General features: G+C 38.4%; 1 protein-coding gene across 5 annotated transcripts in view; it reads right to left on the bottom strand.

Annotated features, from left to right (window-relative positions):
- Positions 1 to 15,152, bottom strand: part of lsp1a (lymphocyte specific protein 1 a) — a 70,598-nt gene that overhangs the window by 34,473 nt on the left and 20,973 nt on the right. For 3 of the 5 annotated variants that reach the window (XR_012400494.1, XM_003201460.7, XM_073943286.1), the window contains exons 3-5: positions 5,436 to 5,799; positions 5,208 to 5,347; positions 2,473 to 2,734 (exon numbers count right to left, since the gene is read on the bottom strand). Coding sequence is in view for 3 of the 5 variants with exons in the window: in XM_003201460.7 (XP_003201508.2) it covers positions 2,473 to 2,734; positions 5,208 to 5,347; positions 5,436 to 5,799 (766 nt within the window). In the remaining 2 variants the exon portion in view is untranslated. The remainder of the gene's footprint in view (positions 1 to 2,472; positions 2,735 to 5,207; positions 5,348 to 5,435; positions 5,800 to 15,152) is intronic. The other 2 variants (XR_012400495.1, XM_068217551.2) reach the window with 1 other exon arrangement.

Genomic DNA, 15,152 nt, shown 5'->3' with positions numbered 1-15,152 from the left:
CCAGGCTTGCAGGCCTGGACTTGCATGCTCAGGCAACCGCGCTTCTTCTGCAAGTGATGTAATTTACAATCACCATCTGTGACTGCTTGCATGAAAGTCCTTCGGTAATTTAACTTAAGGGTGTCTCTGAGACGGAAAAATCTCTGAGGTAATGGATTTCATTAAGATCGTTGCAACAAACTTTTTATCTGTCACCTTTACTCAAGTGTTTTTTTTTTCTAAGGGTGCTTTCAAACCTACACTTTTGTTTCTGAACGTGTCTCGTTTGCCCAGTTAGCGCGGTTCGTTGTGAACAGGGTAATCGCGCTCTGTTCCACACCAAAGTAATAGCTCCGAGACCGCCTGAGTGAGAAGGTCTCGGCTCGATTGAAACAAACCCTGGAGCAGTTCGATTGCAGTGAGAAAGCGATCCGATCCGAGCGCGGTTATATCACAGTGTTTTATGGATATGTAATAGGCATACGACTATATGATGAGAGAATTAATTATTTAGGGAAGTTTTGCGAGTTTCCGGATGCCCGCAAAAAAGTGATGATCTCCCGGTAATGTCGCGTCTCCCTCCCGGTCCTCAAATAGGCATCGTCGCGCACCCTTCTCACCCATCCCCACCGCATCTCTCCTCAGACACGTTGCGCACACCTTGTCAATTACCACCAAACCACCACCTCTCCTGACAGCTGAGCGGGACGCTGCAAAATAAACCCTGACACTCTGACCAACGTGAGGAGAGTTAACTCGCACGTGACTTGTTTTAGCTCTTTTGGTCCGATTAAAAACTTTGCAGTGTGAAAGCGAACTGCTCCAAGAGCAAAGAGCAACAATGTAACAATTGTAATCTCTGTTTCAGAACAACTGAATCGATTTACAGATGTGAAAGCACCCTAAGCGTTTCATTGCGGTGTCTGGCAACATACGGCGACGGGCGCCACAGTTGCTATAGTTACGTAAACAAATCGTAATGAACCATGAATGCTTGCCTTAAAACAGCTCTGCAGTAAAGTTACACATCATCTTTGCCGCTTTTTTTCCGTTAAGCGAGTCGAGACGTTCCCTTATCGATCTCGACATTATGTTTGGAGGACCCATAAAACTGGGCTGGGATCATGTAGAGCAGGGGTCACCAACCCTGTTCCTGGAGAGCTACCTTCCTGCAGATTTCAGTTGCAACCCTGACCAAACACACCTGTTTGTAATTATCAAGTGCTGCTTTAGGTACAGGGCGAGGCAGTGGCGCAGTAGGTAGAGCTGTCGCCTCACAGCAAGAAGGTTGCTGGTACGAACCTCGGCTCAGTTGGCGTTTCTGTGTGGAGTTTGCATGTTCTCCCTGCCTTCGCGTGGGTTTCCTCCAGGTGCTCCGGTTTCCCCCATAGTCCAAAGACATGCGGTACAGGTGGATTGGGTAGGCTAAATTGTCCATAGTGTATGAGTGTGTGTGTGAATGTGTGTGTGGATGTTTCCCAGAGATGGGTTGCGCCTGGAAGGGCATCCGCTGTGTAAAAACTTGCTGGATAAGTTGGCGGTTCATTCCGCTGTGGCGACTCCGGATTAATAAAGGGACTAAGCCGACAAGAAAATGAATGAATGAATGCTTCAGGTACTATTAATTGTTTGATCAGGGTTGGGACTGAATTCTGCAGGAAGGTAGCTCTCCAGGAACAGGGTTGGTGACCCCTGCTGTAGAGACTGTTGAAGCTGCGCTGCAACTGTGATTTCATATTAGTGCACTCCTGCGCAGACATGCTAACTTATCGAGAATAGTTATAAAGAGTAGTTTCCCAAGTCTAGAATCATTGCTGTTGGTCCGTATTGTTAATCTGTTAGTTGTAATACTACAACTCCATGTAATGTTTAAAATAAAAACTAAGACCTCAAATTTGCCTGGTGTTTTTTTATAACTGAAAAACTGTGGAAGAATACCTTGTGTTGTGTATATTTAGACTGATATTCAGTTGATATAAATAATAAGCTTTGCTGGGATGAATGTTAATAGTAGCCTGCTTACATCACAGCAAATAATCATACAGTAAACATACTAACTGCTTTTCGGGGGGTGGGGTGCGGGCTGTCATGTTGTACTACTGTACGTAAGTAGTCTACTTAGAATTATTTGACAACGTCTTCACTGGCAATGCAAACGATCTGGAAACTTACTTTTAGTTTATTTGTGTTGATTCCAAGTGACATGACAGGTGCAGGTGTCACTTGCATAGGAAGCGTGGGTGCCTGAGCATGCAAGCCCGAGAGTGCAAGCCTGAAGATGCAAGTTCATCTCTGCGGCCAGACCCTTATCCTCAATTTCAGCACTTATTTTCCTCAAAACCTGCTTCTACTCAATCCAAGTTCACCTTTCATTTTGTTTCTTGTTTCATTGGTTTGATTACACAATTGGGTTTACAGTGTACTAGTACTGAACGTTTATTTTTTTCCACAATCAAAATAGAATAGGCTAGTATTTCTGTTTATCTCAGCCACCTCTTTTTTGGTCTGCTTCAGCTGTTCCTCTTCCTCTCTCCTCCGCTCTTCTTCTTCACGGGTTTTGCGCCGTTCCTCTCTCTTCTTCTTCAGTTCCTCCAGCTCTAGCTCAGCCTCGGCTTGGCGCTGTCGTAGATTCTCCATTTCCTGATTCTCCTTTTCCTGATGGCTACGTCTAATCTTCTCCAGCTTCAGCTCTGTCTCCAGGACGGCATGTGTGTCCTTCTTAGTCTCGAAGACCTGATTGGTATCAACGATTCTGCTGTAGAATAGTAATAAGATTGACGTTAGTCATGTACGTTTTACGTTTGCACTGATGTTCTGATCAGTCATACATTTGGTGTTTGCTTATTTGAAGAGATTATTTTTTTCCACACAATTAATTATTAACATAGTATCCTAACCTAACCTCCTAAGACCAAATGTCAGTGGTTGGTAGCTTTAGATGTTCATCAAATGTCTCATTTTGTTAAAGTGGGTAAGTCTTGGCCAGAATAAGCATTAGGGTGAGCCAAGTCTTATGGTATTAGTTAAAAGTCTGGATATACAAGACCAGATATTGACTAACTCCCTTAATAGCCCTTTAGAAAGCTTCCTGGCAAATAATTTTTTTGGCAGCTTCAGCATGAGGTCATGTCTATAACACGAATGACATAAGCGTCTAAATTTAAACGGACCAGATTCTATACTGTTATTTTCCCCCCTAAAATAACTCACAGGGTTGGTAAAGTTTAAGTGGTTTTTAATCAAATAAAGCGGTATTTTTATTGAATTTCTATTTCTGTTCAAATGCCATTTTAATAACAGTCAAAGATAGGAAATATGTTCTGACATGTATTAAAATTAAAAATATTTAAATGCAGGACTCTAAATTGACTTGTGCAGTTATTCTATGCATTTAAAAAATATGTAAAGATTTGTTCATTTCTTTGTTAGTTTATTGCTATTTACTACACCATTCATACAAAAAATTACAGAAAATTACAGTTAAAATTACAGAAATTTACTGTAAAATAACAGAGGTTGAATTACAGAAATGTACCAGAAATTTAAATTTAAGGAAATTTCTGTAGTTTAATGTACATTATTTTATGGTAGATTTCTGTAATTCGTTTTAATAAACCGTAAAATTAAAGATTATTATTACAGTGTACTTTTCTCTCTCTTACCTTATAAAGAAAATACAAGAAAATAGAAGGGTTTTGAGTAGAAAAACATAGTTAATATTATGGTTATATTGTCAAATATAATAAAACAAATATGCTATTAACATTTGTTTTTTTTGTAATAACGTTTTATAATCTTGTTTAATAATCAGTTTTTTACTATATTGTATAAATTAAATAACTGCAGCCTTAGTGAACAGATACAGTGTGGGAAATACATACATACATACATACATACATACATATATTTATATATTTATATATATATATATATATATATATATATATATATATATATATATATATATATATATATATATATATATATATATATATACTGCAATTTCTTTCTGGTCCTCGAATCTGATTAGCTGATAGCTGTGCGACATTCTGCAAATAACAGCTCTTGTCCGGCCTCTTCACCCTTTACTATTGTGCATTATTTTACTATTGTGCATTACTGCCCACATGCAGCAACAAGCAGAGGACACTCTAGAGTTTGACAAATATTGCTGCTGTTGGACAACAAAATGTACTTTTGAGGCTTTTTTAGTCAAGAAGGAAGTTGTTTAGAATTGCGACTATGCAGTTTATTTATAAGGATAGTGCTTATTTTTCTGAGAGACAGCGTATCTGCGGGTATTAGCCTGTCATTGAGCAGACCAAAGATGCTGACCAGAAACCGCATAATAAGTCCTTAGAGGTTGAAAAACCCAGTGTCATTTTAAACTTCAGCTGATCAAATCATTATAAAAATGGTAAGTGACTTTCTAAGTCAATTTCTCTCTTTTGTATGTTGTAGTGCTGTATTTATACTATAGTAAAATAGAGTTGGCCATCTGTTTCTAATGACTCTTCTGTTTTCATTACTGCAGACTAGTTCAATAAACAGAAAGAAAGAAGAAATGCCCGCATGTGTATAGCATTTTTCCTTATCACAAACACAACGGTAATCTGGTTCTTGATGTTTCTGCATGTGTTTCTCCTCATCTGTAATGAGTTTGACACTTTTTTCATTGTTGTGAAGCCACAGAGTATGCGCTGCTTTGGCTTTTTCGGGGTTAATTATTGTGATCTTCCGATTGCAACAGTGAATGATGGCACCTCATGCCGTTCAGCCTTATAATCTTAAAATGTCAGCAAAATCACCTGTTTTTTCATCACTCCAGACATTACGCTAGAGAATCATTCAAATGGGTCTAAAAAGACCTATTTGGACGTTGGTGGATTAGCATTGGTTTCTGCTGTTCTTACGTCAGCTGCAGATATAAATAAATGACGGAAGAAAATAGTTCCTTTAAAAAAAGGATTTTGAGAGTCTCTGTGTTTGATTTTCTTTTTTATACACATGATTATGCCGTCAAACTGTTGTATAAACACAATATCACAATATCACCTGGCTCAGCCTGGAGTCTTGAGGCAATGCCTTACGCCTATCGCATCTACTCGTGTGATATTGCTCATATATATATATATATATATATATATATATATATATATATATATATATATATATATATATATATATATATATATATATATAACAAAACAAAAAAATATTCTAGTTACCTAGGTGATCTTTTGGTTTTCACTGGATTTGGTGTCACTTCCTCTGGCGCTGCCTCTGCTTTCCCATTAGGAATCCTCTCTTGCTGTAGGAAGACTTTGGATGTGTATGAAACCTTCACCTCTTTCCTCTCCTCTTTAGCCTGTAAGGGATTGCATTGATTTAGACATGCTGCATAATGCACTGTAAAACTGAAATAATTATTACTACTACTGTAATGCTTCTGACACCTTATTCTCCGTTGGTGGTTTTATTTCTGGTTGTCTTCTTTTGCTGTGATCAAGCCGTTCTTCTGCTCTCTGAGAGTACAGCCTCTCACTGATCTCCATTGGTTTCTTAGTGATACTGTCTGAACGTTTATCCTCTCCTTCTCTGTCCTGAGTTTGATGATGCTCTACAGAACTTGTGAAACTGCTCTTCTCTATTTGTTTCGGTCTTGTGTTTACATTTTTCTTCTCTTCTTGCAACTTCTCTCCATTGGCCGTCTCTTCCATTTTGAGCCGTGTTCTCCGTTCCAGCTTCTGGGTCCAGTCACTAAAACCTTCATCCTCATCCAGAGCAACGGGACTGCTGGGTTTTAATTCACTTTCGAAGCTGAAAGAAACAGCACACTTATTAGCAGAGTTATTAAAGGTGCAGTAGGTGATTGTCTACAGAAACATTTTGTTGTTGTGCTGGTTGAAAGTCTCTTCACTGTCTAGTAGTAATGACTAAGTAAATAATCTAAATGTATTTGTGTGTATTTTTAGATTCTGGGTAAGGCATAAAACTAAAAAATGTTCTGCCAATTAAAATAGCGTCAGGCCGGCGTCTCCCATAACTCCGATAGGTAGCTCAAACTGTCTGTCAGCAAATGCAGATTTGAACTAATGCACAGTTCACTCGCAGATCCGCCCTTTGTGCGTACACGTGCTGCGCCTTCATGAGAGAGAGAGAGAGAGAGAGAGAGTGGTAAAAACATGCTGAATCAAAACTTTTTAAAATCCTATATCAATGTTGGAGTTAGTTTTGCACGCTGGAGGAAGACGACACCATGACTGAAGTATTTCTTTAAGGCTGCATTTACACTGCACTGTTCAAGTGACCCAATTCCAGTTTTTTTCTCCCATGTGGCACAGATCGGATATGGCCCATGTACGTGTAAGCAGGAACAAATCACATGGATTCCGATTTACTCAAATCAGATTCAGGCCTTGTTCATATGTGGAAATATATCCGATATGAATCGGATCTGTGTTCTCGTGTCAGCAGTGTAAGCAGATCGGATTTTCATTAAAAAACAATAGCAAATGATGTCAAGTCTGACACTTTCATTTCAGAACAGACTTCAGCAGAGTCCCAAACCTTAAATCTCATACACGAGGACTTAAACAGCTTTTATATTGTCATGTAGCACAGGTATTTAAGCATGTTAAAAAGAGCGAGAGAGCGCAATGTCCGCCATGTAACCAATATAAACTAATATAAAACTAGTGCATAGCTACATCACGTGCATAAATCACGCCATGGACGTCACATTAAGATGCCTAAAGGTTTAAAAAGCCTATATATCAAAAGAAGATGGACAAATGAGAACCTTTCTGTCATAAAATATAGTAAAACAGCTTGTCAAAAGTTGCGCACAGATTACAAGAATAGAGAAAAGACAACACAATCTCATTTTGAAAACGTAGTCCCGCGGACGTTTCTGGAGACAGCGGAATACGTCGCGGGAGGTACGTATGGCTGCACTTATTTTTTTCAAGCGAACACTACGGGGCGGTGTGACGCTGTTCCCTTTCGTGCTTGCCAGCCGACCGCTTATCTCCGTGTGGAGGGCTTTCCCGCTGCAACCCGTTTGTCCACTTAGCTCATTGTGTACGTCGGTAGACTTGAGATGCAGAAAGGAATTGACCACGATGATCGGTTTCAAGTCCGGGGAAGAGCGGTTCCAGAAATCAGGTAAGACAAAAACAGAATCCCAAAAATTAAGTGAACGAGTTTCATAACAGGGTGAGAATGTGGTGAAAACGCTGTAAAAAAAATAAATAAATAAAGGGCAATTGTTGTAAATTGTTGGTCAGGTTTAGGGAAGTGAGTGGGCGGGCGGGTCAATCGGTAAAATTGGTTGGGTTTAGGGAAGGAGGAGGGCGGGTCAGTCGATTGGCCAGTCGTGCTGTCAATCTCCCGGTCAGTCAGACAGCGGCCTCTGGTGGGTTCACGCAAGAACAGTGCGGGCGCGAACTGCACTCGTGAGAAGCATTTGTGATGAGAAAAAGCGCACACGGCGGCCTCTCCCGGATTCGCAAAAACAAAAACTGCAACCGTACGTACCTCCCAGGACGTATTCCGCGGTCTCCAGAAACGTCCGCGGGACTACATTTTCAAAATGAGCCTGCTCTTTTTTTTCCTGGTTATTGCACCTTTGCTGTGTGCTGTGTAAATGCAGACGATCGGATACGAGTCACTTTTATTTTTATAATTTATTCATCTTCCAGATTATGCATATATTTCAATTTCCAGAAACTGACCCTTACGACTGGTTTTGTGGTTTTGGCTCAGATTTATGTGAGACATTGGATCTTTTTACAAGCACGAGAGCAGAGAGCAGTATGATTACATCCATGGCAAGTTAACAGTCAGTCAGGTATAAAGAGCTGGAGTTGGTGAAAGCAGCGCATGGGCCCACGCACCTGTGATGGTGTTACTTTGCTGAAAGGAACTATGTGCTGAAGTGCCTGTGCCAGCCTATTAACACCAGAGGCCGACTTCAAACACGCTCCTCTGGAAACAGATGTTTGAGTGTGAGGATCTGATGCGCACTTGTTTGTTGTTGTTTTCGTTTGCTTACAGGGGCAACCAGATTTCAGTATTGACAAGAAACATGTTTGAAGCACTAGTTAGTAGTATTTTAATAAAATAACATACACAATAGCATACACTTATAAATGTCTTTTTCTGTTTGTCCAAACTACTTTTGTAAAACAACAAGACACTAAAACAACAAAAATCTTCATTTTTTTAATTTTTTTTTGGGGGGGGGGGGGGCAGCTTGATTGTTTTATGTTCAATTGACTTAATTTTGTAAAAACGATTAATTTAACTAAATAGATTTGTGTTGTGACAACATGAAGGAATTTTGTGGAACCCACAATTTTTTACAGTGTAGCCTAACATTATATGTATTTAATTTTGTATTATTAAGTCCAAAGTACAATTTTACTTGGATTTGGATTTTAAAGAGCCCCTATTTTGCATTATAAATGTCATATTTTGGTTTTGGGGCTCTTCAAAACGGTCAAAAAAACACATTCTTTGTCTTAAAATATCTATTTATTTTTACCTAATTGTCTTAACAACAAAGTCCCACACATCATAGTCTCTGCGGCTCCTTCCTTTAATAGGTTATTGTATCAATCATCAGATTGAACAAATACAGCACACGGTTGGCTATACTGTGGTGTTGTTGTGAAAATGAACTTTAACCCTTTATTCCCCGCAGCAGAATCTCCATCTGTCAGTAATCGTCATGTTCGTGTCAAAACAAAGCAGCAAATAAATTAGCAAACAGTTCAACTTATTAAAATTAATAGCTATTATAATGAAATAGAATCAAATCTCATTAGCCGTTTCTTCACTGTATAACCTACACATTCTGATTAAAGAGCAACAAATGAATTATTTATTTAGATTTTTTTCGTTTGATTACATTAAATAACAGGTCTCACTTTAAAAATGCACACATCTAACATTGAAATGAAAGCATTCGACTGCTTTCCTAACTGTTTATGCTCATTTAGGACGAAATTACTCGTGTTTGAAAAAAAAAACTCACTAAAATCAACATCTTTAGATATTAATATTAATAATTATGTGTATATGTCTGTTTAAACACGCACCCAAAACCCAGACTTTGAACCTCTATATGACTGTTTTGAGGATTGCATATGAACGGGAGACGACACTTGTAATGAAAAGGAAAGGAATCGTGCCGTTTTTACGTTTATTTCAAAGTGTTTTCTTGCCTAAACAAAGCGAAAGCACAGTACAGACTCAGATTTAAGAGCAAGGGGCGGCCACTTGCGGTGTATGTGCCACCCTTCGGAGAAAGACTGAAAATACGGGAAAAATATGGAAAAATACCTTTATGGGATCATAGCGGGATAGAACTGTTGAATACGAGAGAATCCTGGGAAAAACGGGAGGTTTGACAGGTATGCCGTATTTATCAATGGTCGCCACAGCAGAATGCACAGCCAACTATTCTGGCGCATGTGACGCCACGTTGTTGCCAACTGTAATTAAAACAAGTGGAAGAAGATAATAAAATGTGCTGCAAGGAAACTTTTGTTTTCAATTTCCTGCCATGAGAGCGCAGCTGGACTCACGTGTGGACTACAGTGGTCTTATAACACGTGACAGAAATATGTTTGTACGGAACATTTTTTTTATTTGAAAGCTTTTCGCATCCGGAAATGGTAAAATTCGGATTTGCCGATAGCCTTCTGTTAAAAAACACGCGACTCCAGTTGGTGTTGATTGTTCTGTCTCTACAGATTTGGTAAGTGTGCGATCAGTGGTCTTTGCTTGTTAATTAAGATGGCAGAGGTAGTTTCTGTTGTCAGCATTACTCTTTCAGTTTTTTAAGACATAACCAAGTCAAAATGATTTAGTTACTAAGTTTACAGTATGTTAATATCACTACAATATTATGTACTGAAAGATCCAATATAAATGCTACTCTACGAGTAAACATGTAAACACCTTAAAGAACTACCATTGTGTACAATTTTTGCCGCATTTTGTGATAGGATAGTCTATACATGGATGGCTTTCTGACGCTATTTACCAAGTGCATCTAAGTTATCGAGACATGCGGAGGGTTTTGTTCTTTCATTCGTCATGCGGTATCAAACATTCGTGTTCGTGTCAGTCTCGTGATCACCTTGTCTGAAGGGAAAGGCTCGTTCGCGTTTTACCGGATCCAGTACTACATATTTGGTGATGTACTGTTCCAACATTAACTCATTCAGGCAAAATATTTGAACCCAACACAATTAATTTATTCGACTCTGAGTCAACTATTTCATTAAAGAATCAATGTTAAACATGAAGCACTTTTAGATTTAAACTTCAGCAGGATTTTTTCATTAACTTAATGCTGTGTTACACACTGCATAGAAGGTCATTTCGAAAACCCATAATAGGGGCACTTTAATTTTAACAAAAGTAATTCAATTAGTCTATAAATCAACAACATTACCTTTGGGAGAATGCATGCATTTTTTTTATTCCTTGTGTAGAATATAAATTTTTCAATATTTTCAGTTTCAAAAAAGACTAGTCTTATCTTATTAAGATATTAACTGTTCTAGCACTTATAAAGTATGATCTAACTCTAAATTTCTAATCCTGCCCAAAACCAAAACATAACTACTACATTACTTCATATTAATAGCAAAGTCAAGTAAAGGAGGTTGAGCCTTCTCATTGATGGCTCCTAAACTCGGGAATAGCCTTCCTGATAATGTCCGAGGCTCAGACACACAAATTAAAGATTTATCTTTTCTGTAAAGCATACACTCAGTGCATCACATGGGGGTATGATGCATGAATGTGCTCCATGCATCTCGTTTATACACACTATGAATAGCAGCTACGCTAATTATTCTCTTTATTTTCTACTTCAACCTGGGGCCCCCAGAGTATATGCAGTGCAACTTATGCCATTTAAGACCTCTGAAGAGATGATCCCAGGGTTTCTACATTCCCAGACCAGACAGTATCCCGAGCAGCTGCTGTGGTGGTCATGGAGGAGTCGAGAGCATGCGTCTGATTCCTGTGGGACTCCATTGACAGCCGAGTCTTCGCTGATGTCCTGCGTTCTACAGCCTACGGCACCTAGAATGCAGCTCTGCATAAGACGTTTGGCCAAAGGAGAAATGGTCGTGCCCAACAGAGCCTGGTTTCTCTCTAGGTTTTTATCCTCCACTTTTGCCAATTGGTGAAGTTTTTTCCTCGCCGCTGTTGCCACTGGCTTGCATAGTTCGGGACTTGTAGAGCTGCACATCGATGGATTGCTCTTCAGTGTTTGGACTCTCAGTAGTGAATATTAAACCACACTGAACTGAACTGAAACTATCTAAACTCTGAAAACTGAACTGACACTGTTTCCATTCACTATAATCAATGTGAAGCTGCTTTGACACAATCTACATTGCAAAAGTGCTATACAAATAAAGATGAATTGAATTGAATATTAATAAGCAACTAAATAGTAGTTTAGTGAGGTAATACCCTTAGTTAACAGTTTGTTTATAGCGTGAAATGTACATTGAAACAAAGTGTGAGCCCATTTCCAAATGTACACATATGTTTGCTATGATGCCATTGTATGTATGCATTGCTGTTTTAATGTATTTTTGTTTACATTAGATAAGAGTGTTCAGTATCTGACCCATTCATAGTATGGTTACTAGGGTAAATTTGTGTAAGAGATTATACAAAGGGTTCGCAGAAGGTTTAAACACACACACCTGCATTGAATGAGTAGCCTAAAATAGAGATAAAAGGAAGTGTTTTCACAGCCACATCTCTTTATTTTCTATTCATTGCAAAGCCTTGAATTAAAATCTATTTCATCTGCCCAGGAGCTGCCGGAAAGGAATGCAAAGCACATTCCTCAAGATTATTAAAGCAGATTTTCAGTGTAACGACTGAACATCAACAATCGGTCAATATAATCCAGCGGAAAAGAGTTTTAAAACTCTTGCACTGGCATTACCGAAAAACCTCTTTTCATGTTAAACTGACCTAAAAAGTCTGGAAAATGATTCATGCGTCTCTAAGCCAAGAGTGAGCCTCTAAATCTTCTCTGATCAAAGATAATTACAAAGCGGCTCTGGACAGCCTATTTTTGGTTAAACAGGTTGACTCAAACAGCTGTGTTTATCTTCACACATGTAAAATGTTTCTCAGAGAAAAAGTAAAGACGTATCGTGTGGTATATGACATGAATGCTGTTCCAAAAGCGTGCCTGCTGTAAATTCTTCAGAGATTAGGTCATGATGAGAGAACAGCTACGCCACTGTACCTATGCACGTGTGCGATTCGTTGACAGAAAACGAAAACTAATCTAAACTTTTCCCAAACCCCAACTTTTAAATCAGTGGTGCTGTATTGCCCCTTTATTATTTATTCATTTTCCTTCAGCTTTGTCCCTTATTTCATACCTGTCAACATTGGTATGTGAAAATAAGGGATATGCCCAACATAATAAGAGATTCCCTTGACCCCCCTTTAAAAAATCCCCAGATTACTAAATATGCTCACTTGGAACTGTTTCATTGTAAATGAACAGTTAAATGGTCAGTAATAAATATTATTATTATTATTATTGTTATTATTATTATTTACAAAAGAAAAAATAAATAGTATACATCAGCAGCAAATAAATTAGCAAACAGTTCAACTTATTAAAATTAATAGCTATTATAATGAAATAGAATCAAATCTCATTAGCCGTTTCTTCACTGTATAACCTACACATTCTGATTAAAGAGCAACAAATGAATTATTTATTTAGATTTGTTTTCGTTTGATTACATTAAATAACAGGTCTCACTTTAAAAATGCACACATCTAACATTGAAATGAAAGCATTCGACTGCTTTCCTAACTGTTTATGCTCATTTAGGACGAAATTACTTGTGTTTGAAAAAAAAAAAACTCACTAAGATCAACATCTTTAGATATTAATAATTATGTGTATATGTCTGTTTAAACAAGCACCCAAAACCCAGACTTTTGCTCTGCTTCTAATCAAGAGTACAGAATCCATTTGGGAAACAGCGTCTGTTTATCAATATGGAGCACGTCAGCTGACAGTCATGCACCTCTATATGACTGTTTTGAGGATTGCATATGAACGGGAGACGACACTTGTAATGAAAAGGAAAGGAATCATGCCGTTTTTATGTTTATTTCAAAGTGTTTTCCTGCCTAAACAAAGCGAAAGCACAGTACAAACTCAGATTTAAGAGCAAGGGGCGGCCACTTGCGGTTTATTCGCCACCCTCCAGAGAAAGACTGAAAATACGGGAAAAATACGGAAAATACCTTTACGGGATCATAGCGGGATAGAACTGTTGAATACGAGAGAATCCTGGGAAAAACGGGAGGTTTGACAGGTATGCCGTATTTATCAATGGTCGCCACAGCAGAATGCACAGCCAACTATTCTGGCGCATGTGACGCCGCGTTGTTGCCAACTGTAATTAAAACAAGTGGAAGAAGATAATAAAATGTGCTGCAAGGAAACTTTTGTTTTCAATTTCCTGCCATGAGAGCGCAGCTGGACTCACGTGTGGACTACAGTGGTCTTATAACACGTGACAGAAATATGTTTGTACGGAACATTTTTTTTATTTGAAAGCTTTTCGCATCCGGAAATGGTAAAATTCGGATTTGCCGATAGCCTTCTGTTAAAAAACACGCGACTCCAGTTGGTGTTGATTGTTCTGTCTCTATAGATTTGGTAAGTGTGCGATCAGTGGTCTTTGCTTGTTAATTAAGATGGCAGAGGTAGTTTCTGTTGTCAGCATTACTCTTTCAGTTTTTTAAGACATAACCAAGTCAAAATGATTTAGTTACTAAGTTTACAGTATGTTAATATCACTACAATATTATGTACTGAAAGATCCAATATAAATGCTACTCTACGAGTAAACATGTAAACACCTTAAAGAACTACCATTGTGTACAATTTTTGCCGCATTTTGTGATAGGATAGTCTATACATGGATGGCTTTCTGATGCTATTTACCAAGTGCATCTAAGTTATCGAGACATGCGGAGGGTTTTGTTCTTCCATTCGCCATGCGGTATCAAACATTCCATTAAAACTACACTCTTCCAGCAGTTCCTCGCATCCAATATCTCATTTGTCCTGGGGGACACCAATGAAATGTTCCTGAATTAAAGTGAAAGGGCTGAACTGCGGTTAAAAATGACAAATTAAGAAGTTGGCAAATAGTTTGATTACTGATGTCCATGTAAACATAGTTACTGTCTTTCTCCCCTGCATCTGTGTTTGTTTTGCCTCTGTGAAAATCAACGCATGCTCGAACCTAAAACTCCCATTTTAATGCAAACCTGTAACCAGGGATGTGACACTGACAACAGTGGTGCGGATCCACATGCAGGATTATTAGAATGGTCAGGCAAGCAGTGGTCAATACAGGAGCAAACAGATGTATAAGTGCAATCCAGAGTCGTAGTCAAAAGGCAGGCAAATGGTCAGAGACAGGCAGCAAACAGGATTAAACAAATAAACAAGGCAAGGATCAAAAACACAGTAAAGCAAGACAAAGGAAAACGCATAGTAATGTCACATAACAGAAAACAAGACTCAGCACCAGTGAGTGTTTCTGTGCTGTTCATGTAGTGCAGTAATCAGTCCGGAAGCAGCATCAGCTGTGGGAGTCTAATCAGTGGAGACTTGGAACAAGTGTGTGTGTGTGTGTGTGTGTGTGTGTGTGTGTGTGTGTGTGTGTGTGTGTGTGGCATGACTGAATATGTAAACCATAAATGGCTGATTTGTAGTCCTTAAGTGATCTGCAGCCTCTAGATTGCCGGTGATCATGACAAAACCCTTCCCTCTTTCATTCCCTCCTCCAACACTCCCACCTATACAGAGCTGGACTCATCCAATTTCCTCACTTTCTCAAACTAGAGGTGTGAAAACACACTGCTGAGACGGAGGTTTCATGGCCCATAAATAATAATAATAATAATAATAATAATAATAATTATTATTATTATTATTAGTATTATTATTAAAGTTATTAGCCCTCCAGCAGTATTGTTACACCCTTAATATATATATATATATATATATATATATATATATATATATATATATATATATATATATATATATATATTAATATATATTATAGTATCTAAAG

The sequence above is a fragment of the Danio rerio genome, chromosome 25, assembly GCF_049306965.1.
Source record: "Danio rerio strain Tuebingen ecotype United States chromosome 25, GRCz12tu, whole genome shotgun sequence".
NCBI classification, from domain to species: Eukaryota; Metazoa; Chordata; class Actinopteri; order Cypriniformes; family Danionidae; genus Danio; species Danio rerio.
Note: the sequence above shows the minus strand (reverse complement) of the source record. Positions and strands in the feature narration are given on the sequence as shown.